Below are 23,292 nucleotides of genomic sequence, written 5' to 3' on the forward strand. Positions count from 1 at the left end.
TCATTGATTTTTAGCAAGATAAGAAAAAAATTCATCTCCAACAACTTCTAATCCTTCCTCCTAAAATTTACGCACTTGGGAAATCCTCCCCCGTCGTGCGTAACTTTGCGCGGAGTTGGGGTGGCGTGGATACACGCGTATTGTTCGGGCAATTAAAGGTGGAAAGGCGGAAAAAGAATAAAGAGTATAAAAAGGTTTCAGATGCAAATGTACCAGAGAGAAAGAATATATAAAATTGGTTAAAATAATTTAGAAATAGTATATGATTCCTGATGTAAAATTATCTTCTATATTTTAGGAGTGAATTATTGAAAATTATTAGTGATAGTCTTCTTTTTTTCTCCAATATATTTTTAGGAGTTGAAAAACATGGATTTTTTGGGAGAAAATTTTAGGATACTCTTAGAGATGCTCTAAGTTGCAACAAACTCTCACTAGCAACTCGATCCATGTAATTTGCTCTTAAAATAAAATAATATAGGGCTAGTATCTTTATGTAAATACTATATAACAATTTTATTATATTTTCATGATAACAATCGATGTGCATACCACGCAAAAACTCTAGTATATTTGGAGTAGCAACTTTAGTATTACGTGGTATTAACTTCTTTGATAAATCTCCTAGCATATATTTACATATAAATTGCTACTAAAATAAAATTCTTCGAAATATATGCAAGTGGAGTCTAGTTTTGTTCGCCTCGTTAGACGGAATTGGAAAGGGATATAACATTCAAAAGTTATAGCTATTCAAACAAAATGTTTTGCTTTTTTTTTTGTGTCAGCCTGACGTCAGCGGTAGCAGGTGCTAGAGGGCGCATGCACTCAAAATCTGGAATCACGCATGTGGAAGTGAGGAGCGCGCGTGGGCTCTACCGCATGGTGCTTGCGTCAGTGGGTCATTTCGGGGAGGGGTCGCGCGCTCCCCTTGTTGGCGCGACGGGTCGCGGCATATCGTCGTCCATAAATAAAACTAGGACGTCAGGCGCGCTGCGCTGCGCCCGCATAAGCATTGCTTTTAGTTCTGCATACCTAAGCAAGCACGTGAAACGCTAGACGGCAATCATTTTAAGCAAGCAGGCTGAACCCGGGCAACGCATTGTCCATGATTAGCTTTGCCTGGGTTCGTGGGTTGTCTATTATCGTGTTGACTTTTGCCATGAATATCATTGCAACATAAACAGATTGCTCGTGCACCATGATCATGACAATTTTACCGAGCAATCGTGACAACTCTGAACGTTCGAAATAATGGGATGATATAAGAGAGACCATATAACAGATAGATGTCATAATCTGGCATACCCTCGTACAGAGACAATGCTATCCCGAAATGAGTATCCTAAGGGCCCGTTCGGTTGATGCCATTCCTGACGGGAACATATCCCGGTGAAGTATGGCTGTATAAAATTCAATAGTATTCCTGGCCGGATCTGTTCCAGGCCTTCAATACATGGAAACCGAACGTGCCCTAAAGGAATTTGGATATAGTGAAACTTCTCTCTTAAAACTGGCAAGGCACCAATAAGGTGCAATACCCAAATTAGTCATACAATCCACACCTACAGATGAAACAATTGATTGGAAATAATAAGCTAACAATACAATACAGTATGGGTCTGGTGCTTGTTAGAAGACAGACATAATGGTATGCTGCTGGTCATACTCTAGTGCTGTTATCTAACTCTAATTTCTGCATTGCAAAATGAAAAACGTATGGAAATACATGCCAATAGGATTGGTTGCACATTCCCTGCAGCTACAGGTGCTCTGTAAAAGATAATTTCTGATGTAATCATTATGGAGACCATTTTTTAGTTAAAAATAGATAGAGAATGGAACTGAAACCATGAATAGAGGAGCAAGGATATAGTAACCATTCAACAACCATAACCGAAGCCTTATGGTGTGTTTTTGCTGCTGTCAGTGGACAACATACATCGGGCAAGAGGTCATAAGAAATAGGTAGAAATAAAAGCGGAACAACCTAAAGTTGATATTAACATACTGAGTCGCTAAGAATTAGTAAAGGTCAGCAGTACAAAATTAACCTAGATAGTTATGCCAAACTATTGATAAAGAAAAATAAACACTACTTAAAGGCTCATTGGATTTAGCTTGTACTAACTGTTATCGAACTACAGACACCTGGACACTATCATGATTCAGCTCACAAGGTTAACAACCATGGTATGGAATTATTCGTAGATAGTGTGAGGTAACACAGGAAGTGTGATGGAGAAGTGAGATAAAATCTATACACATTAATTCGACTGATATTGTGTAATCAGAGAGGACATGGTAGGTAAGCATACCAATTATTACGTATAGAGAAACACATGAAGAAAATTAATTTTACAACGAACCTAGTTAGATTCCATATGCTCAAGATTACTTTGGGCAAAAAGAAATTGTGTAATTTGTTAGTTACCTATAAATAGTAACAGCGGAAAGGCAGGCGGCGCTATTAACTCACTTGATTTTTGCAGGTGTATGAGTGTGGAAACGCACATTGTACACCAGCATTGTGGCAGGCAGACAGCGAACATAACACAATCTCACAACATCTGAAAATAAGAGTGGGAAAAAAACAAACCTGAAGAAACGTAAGCTGGATGTACATATCAGACAGTGAGCAGAGCACAACCTCACAATATCACAAAGCAATTCTGACCGGAGAAAAAAGTAAGACTAAAACACACATCGGTTATGCTCTCCTTGATGGAAAACGGTCTCTGTGGTAAATTAGCAGCAAGTACTACAGTTAGTACCAGCAGGTACTACAGCTAGTACCATATTTATTTGTTCCTCTCTGTCAAATTTTGGAAAAAAAAACGAATTTAGCTGAGGCCAATAGGTAGAATATATGATGACATGGCTTAGGCCAATAATTAGAATTCTATGGCAATCTGAATAAGTAAAATACAGTGAACAAAATAAGGATTGCAATTAGTTAGGCTTACATCTGAGAAAAATCCTGGGACCGCTACTGTCTATCTTCCTGGCTTGGCAGCTGTAGATGCGGAAGGTGAAGGAACACCTGACGTTGGCTGACAGGCTGGACATAGCAAAGGTAACCCAGCAGCATCCAGACGTGCAGAAGCCAAATCCAAGGTCGGTGTGCCGTTGCCTGAAGACGGGAACCTAAGAAGGTGAGGGGGAAAAAGAAAGAAAGAAAACATCAAAATCGATTCTGAAGGCCCCGTCAGCATGAGCCTGAATCGAGGCAGAGGACCTCCACCGTAACGCGCCTGCGCATGTCTGGCCGCTATAGCGGCGCCCCGCAACCGTGTTTACGGCGAGGCCGCGGCATCGGCGAGGGAAAGCGGAGGGGAGCAACGGAGAGGACGCACCTTCACCTGGAGCCCGCCGCCACCGCGCCAGGGGCCGGTCGCGCAGGCCGGAGCGGCGACGCTGGGAGGGGAGGAGGCGTTTAGGAGGCGGCGTATAGTGGAGGAGACTCCGAGGACGCGGCGGCAGCGATGGGAGGTTCGGGAGCGACGACGCCGAGGGAGGAACGGGGGCGCGCGGTTGGGGGAGTTGCGCGGTTAAAAGGAGTGTGCACCCACCCGAGGCGATGGCTGGGGGAGGGGAAGAGGATGAAGCGGAGGCGTCGAGGCACTAGGAGGTCGTTGTTTTTTTTCCAGAGGCCCTAGGCGGCGGCATTGAATGAACCGGGAGAGCGCAAAAGGACGCGGACACACGCACGAGGCACGTGGAGGCGTCTGATTCGTGAACAGATTGAATGAACCGGGAGAGCGCAAAAGGACGCGGACACACGCACGAGACACGTGGAGTCGTCCGATTCATGAACAGTATCTGTACAGTAGCTGGAGCGCTCTCGTCGCGCGGATGCTAGGAGCTTTATGGAGTTTAATATTTACCGTTAAACGGCAATGCAACTATAATATACTAGCTCGTAGCATGCAACACCAAGTGAAATTCGTAGGGCATGGATCCGGCTGTCTAAACATATGAAAGATCCGATATTATTCGTATATGTTTTAGCGTTAATATGGATATCCGTATTCGTATTCAATTTTAACATGGATGTATTTGAATCTGTTTTTAATGATCCTCACTATCCAACTTCAGATCTGTATTTGAAAAAGTGTGAAATATTTGACATTATCTATATCCATAAAGAACAAAGTACCATGTCAAACTTATATTTATGACTAATTAACCATGTAAATGATAATTATTTTAACAGAACTCGACTAAACTATTTAAAAGTTATTTATATGGCTAATCATAAAGGTTAATTTTAATTTGTAATATTTAAACTATAAACATTTATATTTGTGATAATTTTAATATTATAATTAATGATATGGTAAGTTTAATTAACTTTGATATGACTAATCATATTAACTTTAAGCACTTTAATTTATTTATATAATTATGAATTTCTTATATATATTTAAACTTATTTATAGGTAAATATTTATATGTGTTGAAATATTTATCTCTACTCTTATTGTTTTTATATATATTTCATTATCGAAATATTTATTAATATATATATATATATATATATATATATATATATATATATGTTATTTTGGGAGCTATCTTTATCTATATGTATATAAAATTATATTTTAAATTCTTACATGATTTTGTATGTACTATAAAACTATAGATGAGCAAATCTATATGTCATCTTTAAAATCAAGTACATACCCGAATGCGAATCTGAATTTAAGATATCGTTTTGTATATCTAATAATATTTGTATATGTGTTTGGATTCGAATTAAAATATAATAATAGTGCTATCCGGATAAAATGATTACCAAGTAGCTGTATGTGTCATCATTTTTTCATTCGAGAGGCAACATCATAGAAATCCTTTTCTTCACTCAATATTTGAGAAATAAATTAAAGTAAAGCCACACGCATCCCTTCTTCAGTCGGCCATCCATGTGATGGGCAGATTCTTCGATACATACGCGCGCAGCATTCGTCGCTATGGCCAGGAATCATACCATATCCCGTACCATACATATGCACGCGCCACACGCCAGCACGGTTTATGGCCAGAGGCTGTACTTGACATAGATGCCGAGGCTGATGAGGACGAGCACCACGCCGAGCACAGTGGTGGCCATCTTCTTCCGGTTATGGAGGAAGCCGTAGCCTTGGCGTGCCGACGGAGAAGCGGCCGTCACCTCCCCTACCCCACCGGTGTCGTCGCCGCTACCGCTACTGCCGCCGGCGGCGTCTTTCACCGACGAGCTCAGCACGCGCTGCCTTGCTTCCTGCTTCCGCGGCGTCTCGTGCTTGTCGTCCTCTTGTCCTCGTCGCGCGGCACGATCACGATCACCACCACCGTCTTGCACGTCGCCGGCCACGGCGGCCGTACTAGCATGCTGCTTCGGCGGCGGGGACGGCAACGGCGGCTCCTGCTTGCCGGTGCCGCCGGTGACGGAGTCGATGACCGGGACGGGCTCCGGCAGGACGCCAGGCATGGTGACGCGGACGACGCCGCTGTCGAACTTGGCGTGGATGGCCTTGGCGTCGCACCCGTCGGGGACGCGGAGCTCGAGGCGGAAGCGGCTCCAGCGGTTGCCGTCGACGGGGCGCTCCCCACGCACGATCAGGCGCCGGTGGCTGTGCACCATCTGCACCCTGATGTGCTCCTTCTTGTACCCTGCCAGCCATTGTGCCGCCCAGCTAATTAATGTTACTTGCACGAGGAAAATGAAGCAAGAAGCCAAGAAGAAGGGTATACGCATTGCTTGCCTTGGGCGGAGAGGTTGACGGTGAGGGTGTGGGTTGCCGGCTCGCGTTCCATTTGGTGCGGAGGCACGAAGTCCTCGTACACGCGCTCGCTGGAAGCCATGGATCACCCGCTTCTGGCTTCTCTTCTGCCTCCCGATTCAGAGATGGTGGACGAACGGGAATTAAAAAAAAATCCAAGGAAAGTCTGGGAGAGGAGTATGCACGGGACAGTAGTTTTATTGAGTTGATGAGGACATGGAAGATTGCGTTGATGGTCAGATGAATATATAAACACACACGTACTCCTTTTGCACGCATGGGGGCCGATGGTCATCGTGAGCAGAAGTGCAGGTCCGTGGAGTAGGAATCGCTTGACGGAGGGGTAATTTTGCAGGTGGAGTTTTGGGGGCAACTCCGATGGGGGAAAGGAATGGCGCGATACCTTGTCCCTCGCCCTGGACCACGTCTTCTTCCCCAGGATCGCGTCTGCGTGTCCCCGGCCAGCCACCGTCCACGGACGCTCAAGCACAGTGGCCTCATGAGGTCGGTCTCCAAGACACTCAAAGCTACATGGAAGTATGGAACCCCAAAGTTTTAAGATCAGCATCTTGGCACCGGTGGGCCTGTTTGGGCTATGGTGCCTGGAGTATGATTTGACAGTTGAGTCCGTTCCTTTAGGAAGACTGCAACACTAAATCATCTACAGGTTATGCACGAAAAAATGAAGAACTTAACAAGTATCCTAATTTAGAGATACAACAAAACTACTCAAGAAACCCTCCTGTACCAAAGCGTCTGTACCAAAGCGTCTAACTTAGCTCTTCCTGTAGAACAAATGAATTCGTAGCCACTTCAAAAAATGCACGACGCTTCCCCTGAATCTTTCCTCTAACATTAACCTCTTCCCAGGAAAGGCCCCATCCACTGTTTGTCCAGGAGGTAGACCCTGAATTCACACTTGATGCCATTATTAGGATCTGGAAACAAAAAATTTGGCTGTGCGACTCACCATCCTGCAAAATCCAGGAATTCAGGATAAGGCATGCAGCAGCTGTGTGAAGCACCAAAAGCATTGAAACAGTGGGCGACTTCTATGCGACAGAAAGCCCTCAGGTCTGTGAATGACAAATATCAACAGTTCCTTGGACAGTTCAGCAGTCACCACTGATATTTGGCGGCAAGAAGAACTTCCTCATAGAGTTTAGCAGCATTATCCCAGCTTAGATCCTGCATCATCCCTCTACGTTGGATACCTTCCCAACTGCTCCGGTAATTTCTGTATGTGTTCAAGCAGTGCCCTAGGGCATCGATCATTCTGTTTGCCTCTGCTTTCTCAAAAGTCCATCCAACTCCAACCTCCTCATAGGGATTATAATGTTCGACTGTGTCGCGGAGACCTCCAACCGCATGAACTACAGGGACAGTCCCATACATCATGGCATATAGCTGGTTCAGCCCGCATGGCTCAAACCTTGACGGCATCAATAGTATATCAGCCCCTGCTGTCATCCGATGAGCCAACCGGACAGAAAACCCAACCCAGCCCCTAACCTTGTCATAATGCTGGCTCTCGAGCCTCCTCAATGTATCTTCAAGATCTTGTCTTCCAGTACCCAACATAATTAATTGTACATCCTGACCAGCAATCCATGGCATTGCCTCTGCTATCAGGTCTACACCTTTTTGATGGTCCAACCGTCCAATAAAAGCAATGACTGGAACATCACCACGAACTGGGAGGCCGAGCTCTTTCTGTAGTGCTTCCTTGCACTGTGCTTTACCAGTCTGAACGGTTTCTAGAGAATAGTTGGCGTACCCATCAGATTGTAGATGGACATCATGCCTAGGATTCCAATCCGTATTATCAATACCATTTACAATACCCTGGAATTTCCAATCATTTTCATTAATGATACTATGAAGGCCCCAACCACCATCAGGTGTTTTTAGCTCCCATGCATAACCATGACTAACGGTAAGCAAACGGTCAGCAGCTCTAATACCAGCTGCAAAAATGTTTAGATGATCACCTCCAAATGGATCATAAAGTTTGAACTGATCCATGTAATGACCTGGTAAATCCAGGTAACTGAAATCATCTATCGGGCCACGACCCTGGAAAGAGAAATTGAAATTAACTTATCTGAATGGATAGAAAACTGAGTGAATTTATCTTCATGGATAATATAAACGAAGTAGTTTTAATAGATAAAATATTTATAAAGTAATAGCATCAATGCTAAATTGCCAATGCAAACAGGTTCTAGAGTATAGCAACCAGTACAGCACTTACAGAGGGTATAGTTATAAAGAGGGCAGCAAAATAGAAGCTGTTATCTGTACATATATCTTTAAAGACAATAAACATGAACCATATTATGTACAAGCATTCTGGCATACCCATTATTTTCTAGTGCAACAAATATGCAAGACAGTAAAGGCACTACATAATTTCTGGCTTTCCTATCTGAGACCATGTTAATCTTCATGCCCATTGTTTGCATACAAAACTCTGCCATGATCTTGCGTGAGTTATGATGCATCCAAAGGCTCTAATGATCACCCGGCTCCCTGTCTAAAAGGCCACTTAAAATTTTCATGATACCTAGAGGTATGTTACTTTAAACACTCACCATGTGATTGTTTACTTTACTAGATTCATTTTGTAGAATCAAATCTAGGGTACTCAGTTTTGCTCATTTACCCGATTGGTTGTGGGTAAATACAGGAGGTGCGTATTCTTGACTTTTCTTTTTACTGCAGGCACATTCATGAACACAAAGACCTATGTCCTGGGAACACCCCCCTACCCCAGAGAGAGAGAGAGAGAGAGACATTACCTTGGCATGTGGACCCACACAATTATGCACAAATCCTAGCTCTAGAATCTAGGGGAAAGAAAACTCAGCGCTCAGGCACTGTTTCTCACTTTTCTCTCAGCCTCATTACACACACTGACACACATTCAGGTAAAGGAGATCCTCCTGGACACACCAGCTTAGCACCTTCATTGGTTGCCTCTACAGCCCTACCTGCTGCCTTCCAGCCACTTAATGGTACCTTCTGGGTTCCAAGCCCAAATCAAAGAAGCATTTTGAGGCCTTTTGATCAGCAAAGGCTCAGTCAAAGATGCATTCCATATTATAGACTTCTTTCCAATTTGAGAGACCAACCTCAAACGTGTCAAGGCATCGTCAGTTCATCACAAGGAACGGCAGTAGGTAGGGGTTATGCTACATGATTCACCATGTTTGTCGGTCCAGAATGATTTCCCAGGTACTTATTTTCTCAATCTCTTTGGATTTCTCTTTGTATGCTCACAAGAGGCATGGGCAAAGGTTGCCATACACATGCTAGACATGCGCCTGGGCTAAAATTGCCTGGCAGGTACAACCATGGGCCACTATGACCTGTGCCCACCGGCCTAACTGCCATACTAGAGTAGATCACATAATTTTCTACTAACTACAGCAATAGCAAAGTCGTCTTAAACAAGTTGGGGGTAGACTACCTATAAACCCAACAAGATGCACCAATGAAGAGGACAACAGAAGTAAATAGGTGAAACAGGTGAGATCCATGTAGTATGAAAGAGTAATAAACTAATAATTCAGGCAGATTATATACACAGGATATAGAAGGTAACAATAACAAAAAAAAAGATCTTACCTGATGTGCTATGTTGTGTATCACAAGAACAGAACGGGCATATGGCATAAAACCATTGTCACGATAGTATGCCTTTAAATAAACAGGTAGAAGTGCAGTATGCCAATCATTTGCAATAAACACAAGATTTCCATCACCGTACGAGAAGCCACCACATGGAACATACCATTGAACCTAAAATGATGTTTTCTATAAGCATATTGAATAAGACAATGAAAGAGAAATAACAAGGTTAAACAAAGGCCACGTATGTAGGCAATACTTCAACTGGGAAAAAAAATGTACCCCTAGAAAGGGCACTCAAACAGACCAAATGATAAAGTCATAAAGATATCGTGTCTTATACATAAAAAACTGGATGTATCTGAAGGAGTGTTAATTGTGTAAATAGACATCTTAGATGTCAATGGAACTATAGATGTTACAGCCAAGAAAGGTTACCTCTACAGCTGCTTTGCACAACAAAACCATTCGTTTCCAGATGTCCTGCAGATAAAGGTTAATATTCTTAGTGTCAACAATAAACAACCCAAAAAAGCAAGAATCTGACAGGTACTCCATTCCAAATTATAAGATGTTTTGGCTTTCCTAGATACATTACTTTTACTATGTATCTAGACATAGTGTATATCTAGGTGCATAGCAAAAGCTATGTATCTAGAAAAGCCAAAATGTCTTATACTCTCTCCATTCCAAATTATAAGACGTTTTAAGTTTCTAGATACATAACTTTTACTATGCACTTAGATATACATTATGTCTAAATGCATAGAAAAATCAATGTATCTAGAAAAAGCCAAAAACTCTCATTATTTGGAATGGAGGGAGTAATTTGGATATAGATCTCATATCATCTTTTAGTAAAGCAAATGTTTTTATAGCCTGGTGTGTGTTAGGTGTGTTTGGGAGCAGGCTCCAGCCTCTCCCTTGTACTAGGAGCAGGCACTTGCCTCTCCTTTGTGCTTTTTTCTCTCTTCTTAATGAAATGACATGCAGCTCTCCCGTGTGGTTCGAGAAAAAAGTATCAGCAAATGAAGTGGTATACTCACAGTTCGGTTCCCACCATAAATTTCACTCTGAACATAGTGGAAGACAGGATTGTCAATGAAAACAAAATCCACACCATCTATGTATGCATGGTAATACTTTACTTCCATATCCTGTCCAAACAGAACATTTTCAAGCTATATTCAATATGTTAAGCTAATAATATGATAGCGGAGGAAAATACCTGCCCTGCAACTTGGTAACTCCTTGGCTCTCCTATCTCTTGTGATTCCTCATAGTCACCATATTTTGGAGCTACTACCTAACAAAAAAAAAAGTGATTATGTATTTATATTTAAATGCTTCTCCAAATGTGGCTATTGAAAATTTAATTTGTGCTGTCTGACCAAAAAACTCAGAAACATAGCCTATGTTCTCTCAAATAAGAACGCGGGTTTGCTTTGGAATGTACTGCATGAGTTATTCCCATACCAGGCACTAACCAAAATTAACAATACAGATACTATTTTTTAGAAAAAAAATACTGTGCCTAATGGTATTGTGGCTTTTCAAGAGCGTACTTTTTAATGTTTGACATAACAATTATATGAAGGTATGTTTTTTTACTGGGACCATAAAGCAAAAGGTTAATAGAATTAGTAGACTCCCACAATTAACTAGATTGCACAGTGAAGGTAGCAGAGCACAACAGCGCAATCTAGCCCTAAAACTGAAAGCCAGAATATCCAGGTGCACTGCTTAGAATTTAGGCAATTTGAGCTGCAGAAAAATGCTTCTATTATAGCTGAAATATTTTGGCCCAAACACATGAGTTCTGCTGAACATATCATGAATAGATCTTAGTTTTTTGTGAAAATCCACTTTGTATAAGGAGGAAATAAAGCACATGACTGGCACAGCTAGTTAATTATGGTTGTCCATTCAATATGGTCTTATAGTGGCCACAATGTCAGGTACCTACAAACTCAATTGTCAATCCTCTTTAGTTGAACTAAAAACGATTTTCCCTTGTGCCGGATGGGGAACAGTAGAAGGCTTAGGATTGGTGCTCTCTGTAACAATGTGAGCTGAACTGATTTTGTGTTGGTGTGTGTAAGGGTTCTTGTCCTTTTTTTCTTCTTAATATAAAGAAACGCAGGTCTCCTGCATTTTCGAAAAAAAACTAAAGATTTTGCAACCATCTACTGGATGAATAAGTGATTTTACGGACTTTACAGCCATCCTGTTTATCTTCCATGTTAACTTGCACCACTTCCAACTAGTAGGAGCTTAGTTAAATGTCTTTCAGATACAATAGCTCATAAAAGGCACACCATGACACGATGACCTCTCCTGGCCAAAGCCTTAGGCAAAGCTCCAGCAACATCCCCAAGCCCACCTGCAGGAAATTGGTACGAGGTTATTGCAAACAAAGTGAACAAGGGGTTAAAATGATCAGTATATGCGGAGCATATATGTATATGTGCATGATAAAATTAACAACTCTCGATATCTATAATAATTTAGCGGATATATCACTAAAATCAGTGGCGAACTCATATGTGCATTAGGGGGTCACTAAAACCACACCCTTTTTGCCCAAAGAAAAGGTTATTTACATGTACATCTTTATTTTTAAAAATAAGGGATGAAATGATGTCACTAAATGTAGGCAGGCACATCAACAGCAAAGCCTTTAGTTCCAAGCATATTAAGTAGCCAAATAAAAAATATCAATCTGCCTGTTAGAGAAAAAGAAAAATATCAGTCTGTCCAGTTGTCTCTTTGACCCCACAAGTCAGAACATAGGTTAACAACCCCCTGACAAGCAATCCCACCTTTCTAAAACTGAAAAGATCACCCAAATTTTTAAGTGGAATATGAAAAGTTCAGTCATCTTTCAAACATCGAACACAACATTCAATCATGAAAAGGCAAAGATGTAAACCATTTAACTTGCGATTCACTTCTGAATTTTGCATCACTCAGAGAAGTACATGACTGAGTTATGGCCAGGATGCAGCATAATCAAGAATTAGGCAACAGTACGGGTTGTAATGGTTTTCTATAAAGTTGTGCTTCCTCCACCACTAAGGGCCTGTTTGGCTCACGTCCACAGTGCGCCGCAGCTCGTCGCGCCGCAAGTGATACGTCGCGTCGGCCAAACACTCGCACTGCAGTTCGCCAAAGGTTTGGCGGCCACCGCAGCAGCTAGTTCATTTTTGACGCCACAGCTTGCCAAATGTCTGGCGGACGATTCGTCCGCAACACTCGCGGCGGGAGCCCAACAGGCCCTAAATATAGGATGCATGGGATCCATGCAGGCACAATTTTGAAATTTTAACCTCTAATTTATATAAAATGTAGGCTGACAACATAAAGTAATGCTATTAGATTTAATATACTTTTTATTACGCATATCTTTATTTGTTTTACCAGCATATGTTCCATAAAAACAAAGGTGAAAGGTGTACACTGAAATTCGGAACTTACAAAACAACTTATCCCAAACGACAGAGAGGGTAGCAAACCTCTTTCTAAAATCATAAAAATTAAACTTTAACAGGCTTCCACTTAACATATATTTCTCTCCCCACACGGTGGAGTGAGGTGGTGATCTTTGTAAGGGGCTGGTTTCCCTCTCTCAATACAAAGGTACGCAGCTCTCCTGCGTATTCGAGGAAAAAAACACAGGCTTCTACCATAAATAGCTTGCAAAGTCGTGAAATTCACACTGCATGTATTGCCAAAATGGATATGAAATCGATAATATGTACAAAAAGTTTTAAAATCATACATGGTAGGGACAACTTTGAGAAGTTGGCGTGCATGCCTCAAGTTGCGGATAAATAATTCAGCATGCAACACATACTCATATGAAAAATAAATGCCTTTGTATTGAATTGTTGGTCATATAGGCATCACATTTTATTAAGTAGCCAAAAGATCAAACGTGTAAACTTTAGCATGTGTGCTCTTCTTCAAGCAAGCACAATAAGCGAAACATGAAGTAAAACCTATGGAGAAAAAATAGCAGAAAAGAGCAAAAGGTAGCCTAGTTTCATCTAGATACTTTTCACGATTCGCTGAAACTGATCTCAAGCGTTGCAGCACAATTGCATGTAGACTTTAGAGCAGCCACTACAGAGTGGACATGACTAGTGAGTTACAGGGTTGGGTTTTAAAATTGGGAAATGAGCCTAATAGCACCTGTTCTGTCGTATTTAGAGAAATAACATCAATTTTACACTTGACTACCTAATAAAATCTCAAACACATGTAAATTTGGAAATTACACTCCTTGGTCAAATGGCATTTTTTCCTCGAACAATGCAGGAGAGCTGCGTGCCATTTCATTAAGAAAAAAATGGCGGTTTTTCACCATTATAATGACTTAAAGTTCCATACAAGAGAACAGATGGATTCCTCTGCCCTGTGAGCCTAATCTAAGTTAGAGAAGTAGAGCATTTGTGGCATTATGATAAAATGTCCAACGGGATATTCCAGGGATTGCTATTTTCCAAAATTGCCATCCTTTCTGGAGTTATTTGGCCGTTGAGGTTCTTTGCCATGCTATATATTTTTCTTTTTGGACTGATTGTAATCCTATTGACCTAATCATCCCTTTGAAAAAGTTTCAGATTGTGAGCTTGTACTTCCTTTTCTTAGCTATCACTACAGTCCCAAATCACAGAATCACAACCCAATTCCACCCCACAGTCTACACACACACACAGCTATTCTTTTCCAAGAATGTGGTAAAGTGACAGCACCAGCATACAAATCGGAAAAATAATGTTCATGCTTTCAACCACACCCTTACAAGAAAAACAAAGCACATAAGAAATGCAATTATATCATTCAGTTCTTGCCTGTTTTGGACCAAGGAGCACACTCTGCGGCTACCAATATGACATTCATAACATCAACTCCACCAGATGCATTGTCATTTGTTCCCTCATTAACTGACTGCTCATGTTCGCTTACTTGACTTAGTAGTACCACATAATCTTGTTTCATACCATTATCTGCTTCTAGTTCATATACACTACGAGCAGCTCTAGGAAAACTGTTATGCTGATAATTCTCACTGAAATCATTGCCATCATCTTTTAAACTTTCATAGTATTCATTCTGATTGTAGATGGATTCTCCGTAAGTGGTGTCAAATTCAGATTGCTGTGAAGAACTATCATGGTATGTCTGATGGCCATAGCCAATCTCTGTGCTCTCTGCAATTGCATTCAGGTTTGCTAAGGAACCATCACTCTGACCACTGAGTGGCTCTTGCTCATTATGAATGGAACTGTCAAGCATAGCTGCGAGGTGCTTCTTTTCTGCTATCTGAATAAGTTACCCACATATCATCATTTGAAACATCAAAACAATACAACAGATGCATATACTACACCTCCATACAAGTAAGTAGCTAGTAAATTGGATGCATAGTAAGGTGAACTGCAAATAATTCCAGCAAATCTATCTTTAAACACTAGTTCCAAAGCAGAGCAGGTACTGAAAAATAGGCCAAAATGGGAAAAGAACAGCAGTGTGGTGGCATTCTTAAATTATCCGCGCATTCCCAATCTGTATTATGAAAAATCTTAGATTCCAACAGGAATATATTAAGAAGGGTGGGCCTGGTGCAAGCGGTAGAGTCTTACCGCCTGTGACCGGAAGGTCCCGGGTTCGAGTCGCGGTCTCATCGCATTGCACAGACGAGGGTAAGGCTTGCCACTGACACCCTTCCCCAGACCCCGCACAGAGCGGAAGCTCTCTGCACTGGGTACGCCCTTTCCGACAGGAATATATTAAAGGGACACATTCCTCAGTATATTCTATTCTATGCATTAGCAGTAATCATTTGCTTATATGGGAAGGTTGTAAAACGATGAAATTGCATCAGTGGTAAATAGAGGTTCCATTCCTAAAACTGTCACCTTCTTCCACAAAAATATAACCCATCCAGGCCCGATTCCTGATACTGTCAGCGTCTTCCACAGAAATGTAACCCATCCAGACTATCCACAACCCATGTTTGGCATAAACACACCTCATGTGTGAAACAGTAAAATTAAAAAAAAAAGTGACTACAGGGAAAACAGAAGCCAGAATCAATTTTGAGTCCAACATTCTTCTGTAAAACCATATTTTAACAAAGTTTGACTCTTCAAACAATTTGAGCAGGTGCATGTATGTAAACTTCATCTACATATGGAAGACATAGGCTATGTAATGTACAACAGCATCGGACTCGATTGCTGGAATACAGATAATAATTTTCTAGTTTCATGGACTGTCACACAATATATCAAAGACGCACAGTTCAAACAGTACATACAATTTAAAATGGTATGGATTAATTATTGACAATAATATTTGATTCCATCACAAAAGCATGTAAAATAGTACCTGCTCCATTATGACCTTGTGCCTTGCCAGCACCTCCTTGCTTTTCCTTATGGCAGCTCGAACGGTCTCGCTGGTGATATGGTCTAAATCGTCGTCGCCGTCGTCGACACTGACTTGACCAGCAGCATTACCATCCACCCTTGCGACACTTATACCCTTGTGAAACCCCCTTTTGATTGAGTGAGTGAGCACCACGGGCCACCCCGAACCAACTTCCGCACAGAACCTCACCTAGGAACACACGGAGAGAGCAACACCAGTCAGCACGCGCACAGCAAAACACTAGACATCAAGACATGCACCCCCAAGAGTTAACCCAAATTCCGCCATGTGCCACCGATTTATGACCTGGACAGAGCCAACGGATTGGCCCAGGCTTCACTGTTGAAGGACTCATGTTCAGAACACTGACTTAGGTCGCGGTGCGGCGGGGCACCGGTGGAGAGCGCCTCCGCCGATAATTTCAGCTGCCAGATCACTAAAACAGACGCGCATTTCAAGCGGAAGAGAGAGAGAAGCAGGCTCACCGGGCGGATCGCCGGGTTGCAGCGGCGGCGTGAAGCGCAAGCCTGTGGGCGCAGGGTGAGTCCCCCGCGTGGAGCGGAGCAGCGGCGGCAGCCGCAGGTGGGGGGAAGAAGGACGACGCGGGGGCGCACCAGCGGCGGCGCGTGCACCGGGGCGACGACGAGGAAGGCGGAAGCCGCCATTGGAGCGTGCAGCAAGGTGGGGGGCGGGAGTGGCCTCCGTTCCACTTCCACCAGTGGAGCCGGAGCGGTGCTAGTACTCGTCACCTGGCGCGTGGTGCAGGCTACCTCGCTACTGGAGTACTGATCCGGAGGTGAGGTGGGAAGGGGACGCGGAGAAGAATGTGCTCTTTTACGCCTCTCTCTCTCCCCCCGGAGGCGGCCTCGGTGCGAGCCAGCTCGTGCCGTTGCTAGTTTCTGTTGCGTTTTATTGCCTTTTCTGGAGCGTCGTTTTCTTCAGTTCCGCCGTGCAAGCTGTGCGACGTTGCTGGCCACGAGGGGAGGCCGTGAAGAACGTGTGGCCTGCGTGTGCATCCTTTTCCGCTCTTTCTCGCCACTCTCCCTTTGAATCCTGGCCAGGAATTTTTTTCTCTCCTAGTAGTAGAACACCAACAAGCATTCAGAGTTTTCTTTGGAGGTTATTTGTTTGGATTGTGAAGAAGGCTGGATTTATTTCATTTTCATTTCGCATGCCATACATAGTTGATGCTTATAACACAATTGTGTGTGTAGCACAAGTAGAATTAGATGACATCACAATTATATATATATATATATATATATATATATATATATATATATATATATATATATATATATATATATATATATATATATATATGTGTGTGTGTGTGTGTGTGTGTGTGTGTTCATAGAGCAACTCCAAGAACATAAACCAAAAGCCCAAAACCTGTTTTAGGGCTTTGGGGAAAATAATATCCCTCTAAAATAAATAACGTATTTTTAGGTTTGTCCAAAAGCATTCCTTCTAATTTTTGAAGCGGCTTATTGTTGACACTTGTGGTGCACGTAGAAAAATCTGTAAGTGCACGGATATCAAACTAGCTTTTCGAGAGTATTATCGAGTATCGTATCCACACGGAAACGTGTGAGATTAACGACGGACTAATTTAACCAGAGATAGCAACAAGATTAAAGATAAACATGAGTGTAGAAAGAACTTCTAAGGTTCTTAACTTCTGACCTAAGGAAGAGTTGTATTTTTGTGTTCACCTGGGGACGTAGGAAAAGCACAGTAGAAAAATATAACTTCTTCCGTCGCAACTCAAGTCCTATTAGGTCTATAGACGGGAGGTGGACTACAGAGTATCAATGAGACTGTCACTCCCACGATCTACTATACGTTCTAGAATGTAGAGTGCATCCACGAGTAGCCGAAAGTCTAAGCACCACTCCTATACTAATGATTACTACTTTAACCCTAGAGCTTAACAAGGATTAAAGCACTCTGACGAGTTGTGATCCAAATGAATACAAAGAACACAATACTTACTTTGGATTAGAAATCAATTATCAGAGATGTCTCAGACATAGGCTTGAGCAAAACCTGAATCCGCCAAGGTACAAGTCAAAGAGAGAGCACTGACAAAACCGATACTTTCTCCAAACTCTTCCCTCGCTCTCTATTTCTCTATTTTCTATGTATAAAGAACATAGCCTAGTATAGAGGACTATTATTCTTCTCTTCAATTGCGGTCCCTTCTAAGAGGGGTCTGGGGTCCTTTTACAGGGCACCCAGCATTCTATAGGCTCATGAATCCATGCCCCATCTCGACTCTCCATTCTAAACCGACTTGAATACAATGGTGGAGATTGATGTTTGAAATCGGTGGAGGATCCCCGATTCATAAGAGGCCGATTGGTGGGACTAGGGGGTTAGCCGACCTATAGGTGAGGTCGCCCGACCCCTCCCTGAACTCCAATCCCTTTGATCTTTGTCGATAATTTGTGGACGGTGGATTAGAGTCCAGTGGAGTCGGTTTCATTACGGATAAAATCAAATCTTTGAAATAGTATGGCCCACTTGATCCATTTTCTGGATAAATCCTCCTGTATTCATAATTTCACCAAAACTTGTGGGACTTGTTAGTTAAAACACTATACCTATGTTGGTGATGGAAATTAAGCATATATACAGGATATATTGACGGTTTATGATGAATGTTAACAACTGTCAGCACTTATGCATGCCGCCTCCTCCAAAATAACCATTATCGCCGCCCTCTTCTGCGTCACTGCCTAGGTTCTCTCCTTTCTCCCAACCGGAGACCTGTCGGTGGCTAGAGGAGTAGGGATCCGACCTCTTTGTAATTTACAGATCTTTAGGGTTTTGTTTTTGGCTTCATCAACGAGGTGGTGGTGACGATGGTGTATTGAGATAAGGTCTCTCTAGTCTCTTCCTACCTCGATGGTGTTAGATCTAGCGTCGGCGAATGGCCGGTGAGAGTTTTGTTTGTCAGATATGTTGGTTCTCTTCAGATTTTGGCAGTTGGTGTATTCATTAGGGAAAGGAATTGGTTGGTTTTCAATGCAATGATTTCGACTTCTTTTAGTTTGTTCTATAGCAAGGTCTAGCATCTCTAATACTCTATTGTAATGCTGAAGGATCGTAAGTCTACGTTTCTTGGAGGGTTTCTAGCCAATGTTCTTTCAGTGGGTACTAAATCTCGTTGTCAATAACGAGTGTCTTTTGCTGTCATTAAAGCCTTGCTTGTTGATGGTGTTTACAGGTGTCTCTTTTCTTTGTTGTCTTCGGTGCTATTTTTAAGCTTGGTTAGACAGTGGACGCTCAAAAGAAGAAGACGTTGAAATGTTGTTTGATGTACTCTAATTTTTAAGTTATTTATCATGTTATCTATTTTTTGTACTAGCATGTGTTTTCCTTGATATATATATCAGATATAAGGCACCTATGTAAGGGTCTTTATAAAAATAATCCCTTCCGCAACCCATATTTGAGCCAGCCCCATGGCCCCTCAATCCTTCGCGATAAAAATTGCGTGCGCTCTTTGTGCTAGGCTTGTTTGATGCAACCCTTCGCCTGTAAGCTTGGATCTTTGCTTAGAACCTGCCTGGGTTGCATTTAGTTAAGTCTCGGGCTTTTAGCCTAAAGAGAAAATATGTCCATGGTTACTTTATTACACTCTGCAATTGGACGTTCAACTTGTTGCCAAGAAGATTTGTGGCTTGAAGATTTATCTAGCAATCATGCCATGCGTTCTAATTGATCTGGGAATCAAACTCTACATTATGCTTGAACTCATTCTGCTCTAACTCGTATCGGCATGGGAGGTTTAGAGATTTATCAATGTTGTGTCATGTCATATGTATCCAGAACACTTCGTATTCCAATTCATATCCGGAGCAGACTTCATAATGTACTTGGATATGCTACTCTAACTTATGTTGACACGAAAGAGACTGAGTCCTGAGTCCATCCTCATCAGACGGTTGTAAGCACTAAAAGATGAAGAAAATGTTCCCCTTGCTTTAATATTAGGGCACCCGCAATAGTTAGTACTAGCTCTAAGTCAACTTCTTCAATAGTACTAACTTTTAGCATATAGCTAGCTTTTACATGGATAGACCCACATGATACTCTCACGTAATCTTGAAATGCATACAAGAACTTAACTCTTGATCAAGAGTTAGCTTTTCTCTCTCTTCTATTAAAATATATAAAAAATACTTAGAATTAGCTTAAGAGTCAATTGTTGGAGCTGCCCTTAAGGAGCTCTTTACAAACATGCTTTTAAGTCCTCTATCAATACTCCTAAAAACATGTTTCAAGCCCTGTACCAGTAGTCCTTTAAACATGCGTTAAGTTCTCTACCAGTACCTCTAAAATAAATTTACTCAGTTTTATTTATTTCTATAGTTTTCTACCACTAGCCCCAAAATAAATACTCAATTTTTTAAGATATCACCGGAGGGGTGAGAGCTCCACCTGAATGAGTTTTCCATTGATGCTGGTAAGCCGGTGGATGGAGGGTGCCGGGGCACCTATAGGGTCTGAAGACCCAGTGTCATTGAGATTACATTTAGGTGAGGGGGAGAGATTAGTTCATTACAAACATTTCACACCATTTATCGACTATCCATAGATCTTCAGCTTTTAGCCGGCAGCTCCATAAATGGCAGGATTCCTTGCAAGCAGCCAATAGGCGCCGCAGGCAAGGTTGGAGGTGGCGAAAGATGACATCGTGTCTATGGTTCCAAATTTGCCAACAGCACAGGAGAACCATCGTTGAGAAGAACTTCGGGGGAGGCCATACTCAGTTTTATTTGTTTCTCTTATGCTGCTGTTTGGTTAGGCCTTTCCAGCCTGCAATAAGTCCACGGCGTGAACAAATAGTGTTGCTAGCTGTTTGATTAAACTACTCGGTAATCCTGTTGCATTTATTGGGCTTGGCCCAGGGTTAGTCTAGCAATTAATCAAAGAAATTTCAAAGGCCCACAATAAGTGCTAAGTGAGAGTGAGATTAATAGCACATGATACACTCATTAAGAAAGTGCTCAACTTAAATAGGAAGCTTGTTGGAGGGAGAGTTGGGAGACCACATGCGCACACCGCCATGCTGAGCCCATGCCCGTGCTCGGCCCGTGGCCTTGGCCATGGGTGCAGGCCAAACATGAAGTTACCGATTTACTCATGCGGGAACCTGTCCAGGTTCACCCCCTGTGAGCAGCTTAAGCTGCTCTCTGACCTGAGCTCCTTGCACGCACAAGGGGCTTAGGCGAGCATTTCTCCTGCCTCCAACTCGGGTTGCACTCAAGGGTACAAACTAAACTCATCTCTAGTGTATATGACGATATGTACTGTGATATTGTGTTTAGGATCCGTTATTACAATGTAATTGGCTAAACTCATCTCTAGTCCATATGGTGATGTGTACTGTGTTACTGTGCTTAGGATGCATTATTATTATTACAATATAATTGGCTACGACCCATAACACGCCAATGTTGCTCCCCTTTTGACGTAACACGTCCCGCTGACCGTCGGACCACCCCCACACGCAACTTTTACTTGCCCAAACCAACCAAACGAAAGACACTTTTAGTTGCACCATAATAGCTAGCACCGGCAGCAGGTTACATTCCCGTTGCTACTCCCACATTTGAACCAAACAGCACGATAGATAGTTTACTTCGCGGAACCATGATGTGTTGCAACATATGGAAGAATCAAGATGTTCATTCACATCGTGGTAATCTACACATTTACCTCTTATAAAGCGAGCATGATGATTCTCTCAGTCCATCAACATGAGAGGGGAAACAACGGATGATGGATCCATCTATAGCAGAGCAGGAAGCAGGGGTGTGAAAGCATCTAGGCCTCTAGTTGGGTTTCGGTGATTAATGATAATACAAGATTACTATGACTAACGTGTGTTTTGCAGAGGCAATTAAGTTAGGTCATGGTAATGGAGATCGATTGGGCAATCAAGGTTGTTATGCCCCTACGATGAAAATCGTTTCGGTTTTCAAAGGATGGACGACAAGGTTAAGGATGACTAGTTCTAAGTGTCGATTGGAGTTGGAGAGACACTTAGAGTAGTTTAGGACTTTGTTTTTTTCCTTTGGCCATGCTATTAAGGGGGGTATGGACGGGTAGCTTGACCTAGGTGAGACTAGTGAGTTAGGTGTGGTGCACACTTGTTAAAACTAGCTCTAGGTAGCTCCTATGAATGCCTAAGATCCTTTGGAGCAAACTTCATTCACATATGATCGAGAATTGGAAGTGAATGAAGGGTCAAATGCTGACCGGACGCTGGCTCCAGTATGACCGGACGCTAGCCGCAGGGTCCAGTCAGTTCATTTGATCAAGCAGTCTGTGTTCGGTACGACCAGACGCTGGAGAGGTCATGTGACCGGACGCTGAGAGGCAGCGTCCAGTCGACTCCAGTAAGGTTATAGAGAAGGGAATATGCGACCAGACGCGTCCGGTCAGTACTGACCGGACCCTGGGGGTTCAGCATCCGGTCGAGTATAGTAAGGTTCCAATAAGGGTTTAATGCGACCAGACACGTCCGGTTAGTGGTGACCGGACCCTGCCAGCGTCCGGTCAACACATATTTTTCACTGGTTCATGGGTTGAACTGACTGGAGCGTCCGGTCAATACGACCGGAGCGTCCGGTCACCCCATAGAAGCTCATAACGGTTCGTTTTTCAGGCTGCCTTATAAATAGAAGCTCCACTCGTGTGTGGAGTTACTTTTGCTCATTCCAACAGCTGAGAAACATGTTTGTGAGTGCTAAGAAGAGCAAGGTCCTAGTGAGGTGATTGAGATTTGAGAATCCAAGAGAGTAGCCTCATTAGTGAATCAAGAGTAGCCAAGTGTGCATCCATCTTCTCATTAGGCTTCGAGTGGTTAAGTGAGAGTTTATGCTTGTTACTCTTGGTGATCGTCATCACCTAGATGGCTTGGTGGTGATTGGGAGCTTGGTGATCACCCAGCGGAGCTTATGGGTGACCCAACTCAAGTTGTGAGCGGCTTTGGGTGATTCGTCACGACGGAGTGTCGAAGAATCAACCCGTAGAGAGCACTTGATCCTTACTCGGATCAAGGGGGAGCTACACCCTTGCGCGGGTGCTCCAACAAGGACTAGTGGGGAGTGGTGACTCTCTGATACCTCGGCAAAATATCGCCGCGTTCCTCTCTCTCTATTTACCTTGAGCATTTACTTTGAGCAATTCAATACTTGTCTTTACATTCATAGAATTGCCATGCTAGAGTAAGTTTGAAACATAGGTTGCAAGTCCTTTGTGCGTTAGTTTAATAGAAACACTTTTCTAGGCACAAGGGGTTAATTGGGCTAACCATAGGATTTAATTATTGCAAGAAAATTTAGAATTAGCCCAATTCACCCCCCCTCTTGGGCATCTTGATCCTTTCAATTGGTATCGGAGCCTCGTGCTCACGTTTTTAAGCTTAACCGCTTAG

General features: G+C 42.6%; 2 protein-coding genes across 3 annotated transcripts; both read right to left on the reverse strand.

The window, feature by feature from the left end:
• Window positions 1-4,797: 4,797 nt before the first annotated feature.
• LOC136536910 (uncharacterized) lies at window positions 4,798-6,171 on the reverse strand. 2 transcript variants are annotated; one of them, XM_066529051.1, is made up of 3 exons: window positions 6,033-6,171; window positions 5,751-5,875; window positions 4,798-5,658 (listed from the first exon to the last, which is right to left on the reverse strand). In XM_066529051.1, the coding sequence occupies exons 2-3, from the start codon at window positions 5,848-5,850 to the stop codon at window positions 5,039-5,041; spliced, it is 720 nt and encodes a 239-aa protein (XP_066385148.1). In that variant the 5' UTR covers window positions 5,851-5,875; window positions 6,033-6,171; the 3' UTR covers window positions 4,798-5,038. The 2 variants fall into 2 exon arrangements, with proteins under 2 accessions (XP_066385148.1, XP_066385144.1); XM_066529047.1 differs by having other exon boundaries at window positions 5,751-5,934; window positions 6,033-6,170.
• A 125-nt stretch (window positions 6,172-6,296) lies between these two features.
• Window positions 6,297-16,636, reverse strand: LOC136536901 (soluble starch synthase 2-1, chloroplastic/amyloplastic-like). The gene is made up of 9 exons (XM_066529041.1): window positions 16,325-16,636; window positions 15,798-16,028; window positions 14,258-14,729; window positions 11,720-11,784; window positions 10,630-10,707; window positions 10,448-10,558; window positions 9,840-9,884; window positions 9,399-9,572; window positions 6,297-7,844 (listed from the first exon to the last, which is right to left on the reverse strand). Exons 1-9 carry the CDS (start codon window positions 16,502-16,504, stop codon window positions 6,888-6,890), a joined length of 2,313 nt encoding a protein of 770 aa, XP_066385138.1. The 5' UTR covers window positions 16,505-16,636; the 3' UTR covers window positions 6,297-6,887.
• Window positions 16,637-23,292: the final 6,656 nt, after the last annotated feature.

The sequence above is a fragment of the Miscanthus floridulus genome, chromosome 1 (genome assembly GCF_019320115.1).
Source record: "Miscanthus floridulus cultivar M001 chromosome 1, ASM1932011v1, whole genome shotgun sequence".
Lineage (NCBI taxonomy): Eukaryota > Viridiplantae > Streptophyta > Magnoliopsida > Poales > Poaceae > Miscanthus > Miscanthus floridulus.

Coding starts and splice junctions, on each gene's coding strand:
- LOC136536910 (XM_066529051.1), bottom strand. CDS start 5,850: ATGGCTTCCAGCGAGCGCGTGTACGAGGACTTCGTGCCTCCGCACCAA. Junction 5,659..5,750: donor CGTCAACCTCTCCGCCCAAG/GCAAGCAATGCG, acceptor AATGGCTGGCAG/GGTACAAGAAGGAGCACATC.
- LOC136536901 (XM_066529041.1), bottom strand. CDS start 16,504: ATGGCGGCTTCCGCCTTCCTCGTCGTCGCCCCGGTGCACGCGCCGCCG. Junction 10,708..11,719: donor GGAGAGGTCATCGTGTCATG/GTGTGCCTTTTA, acceptor TTTTTTTGTTAG/GTAGTAGCTCCAAAATATGG. Junction 9,573..9,839: donor TGTGCAAAGCAGCTGTAGAG/GTAACCTTTCTT, acceptor ACATCATTTTAG/GTTCAATGGTATGTTCCATG.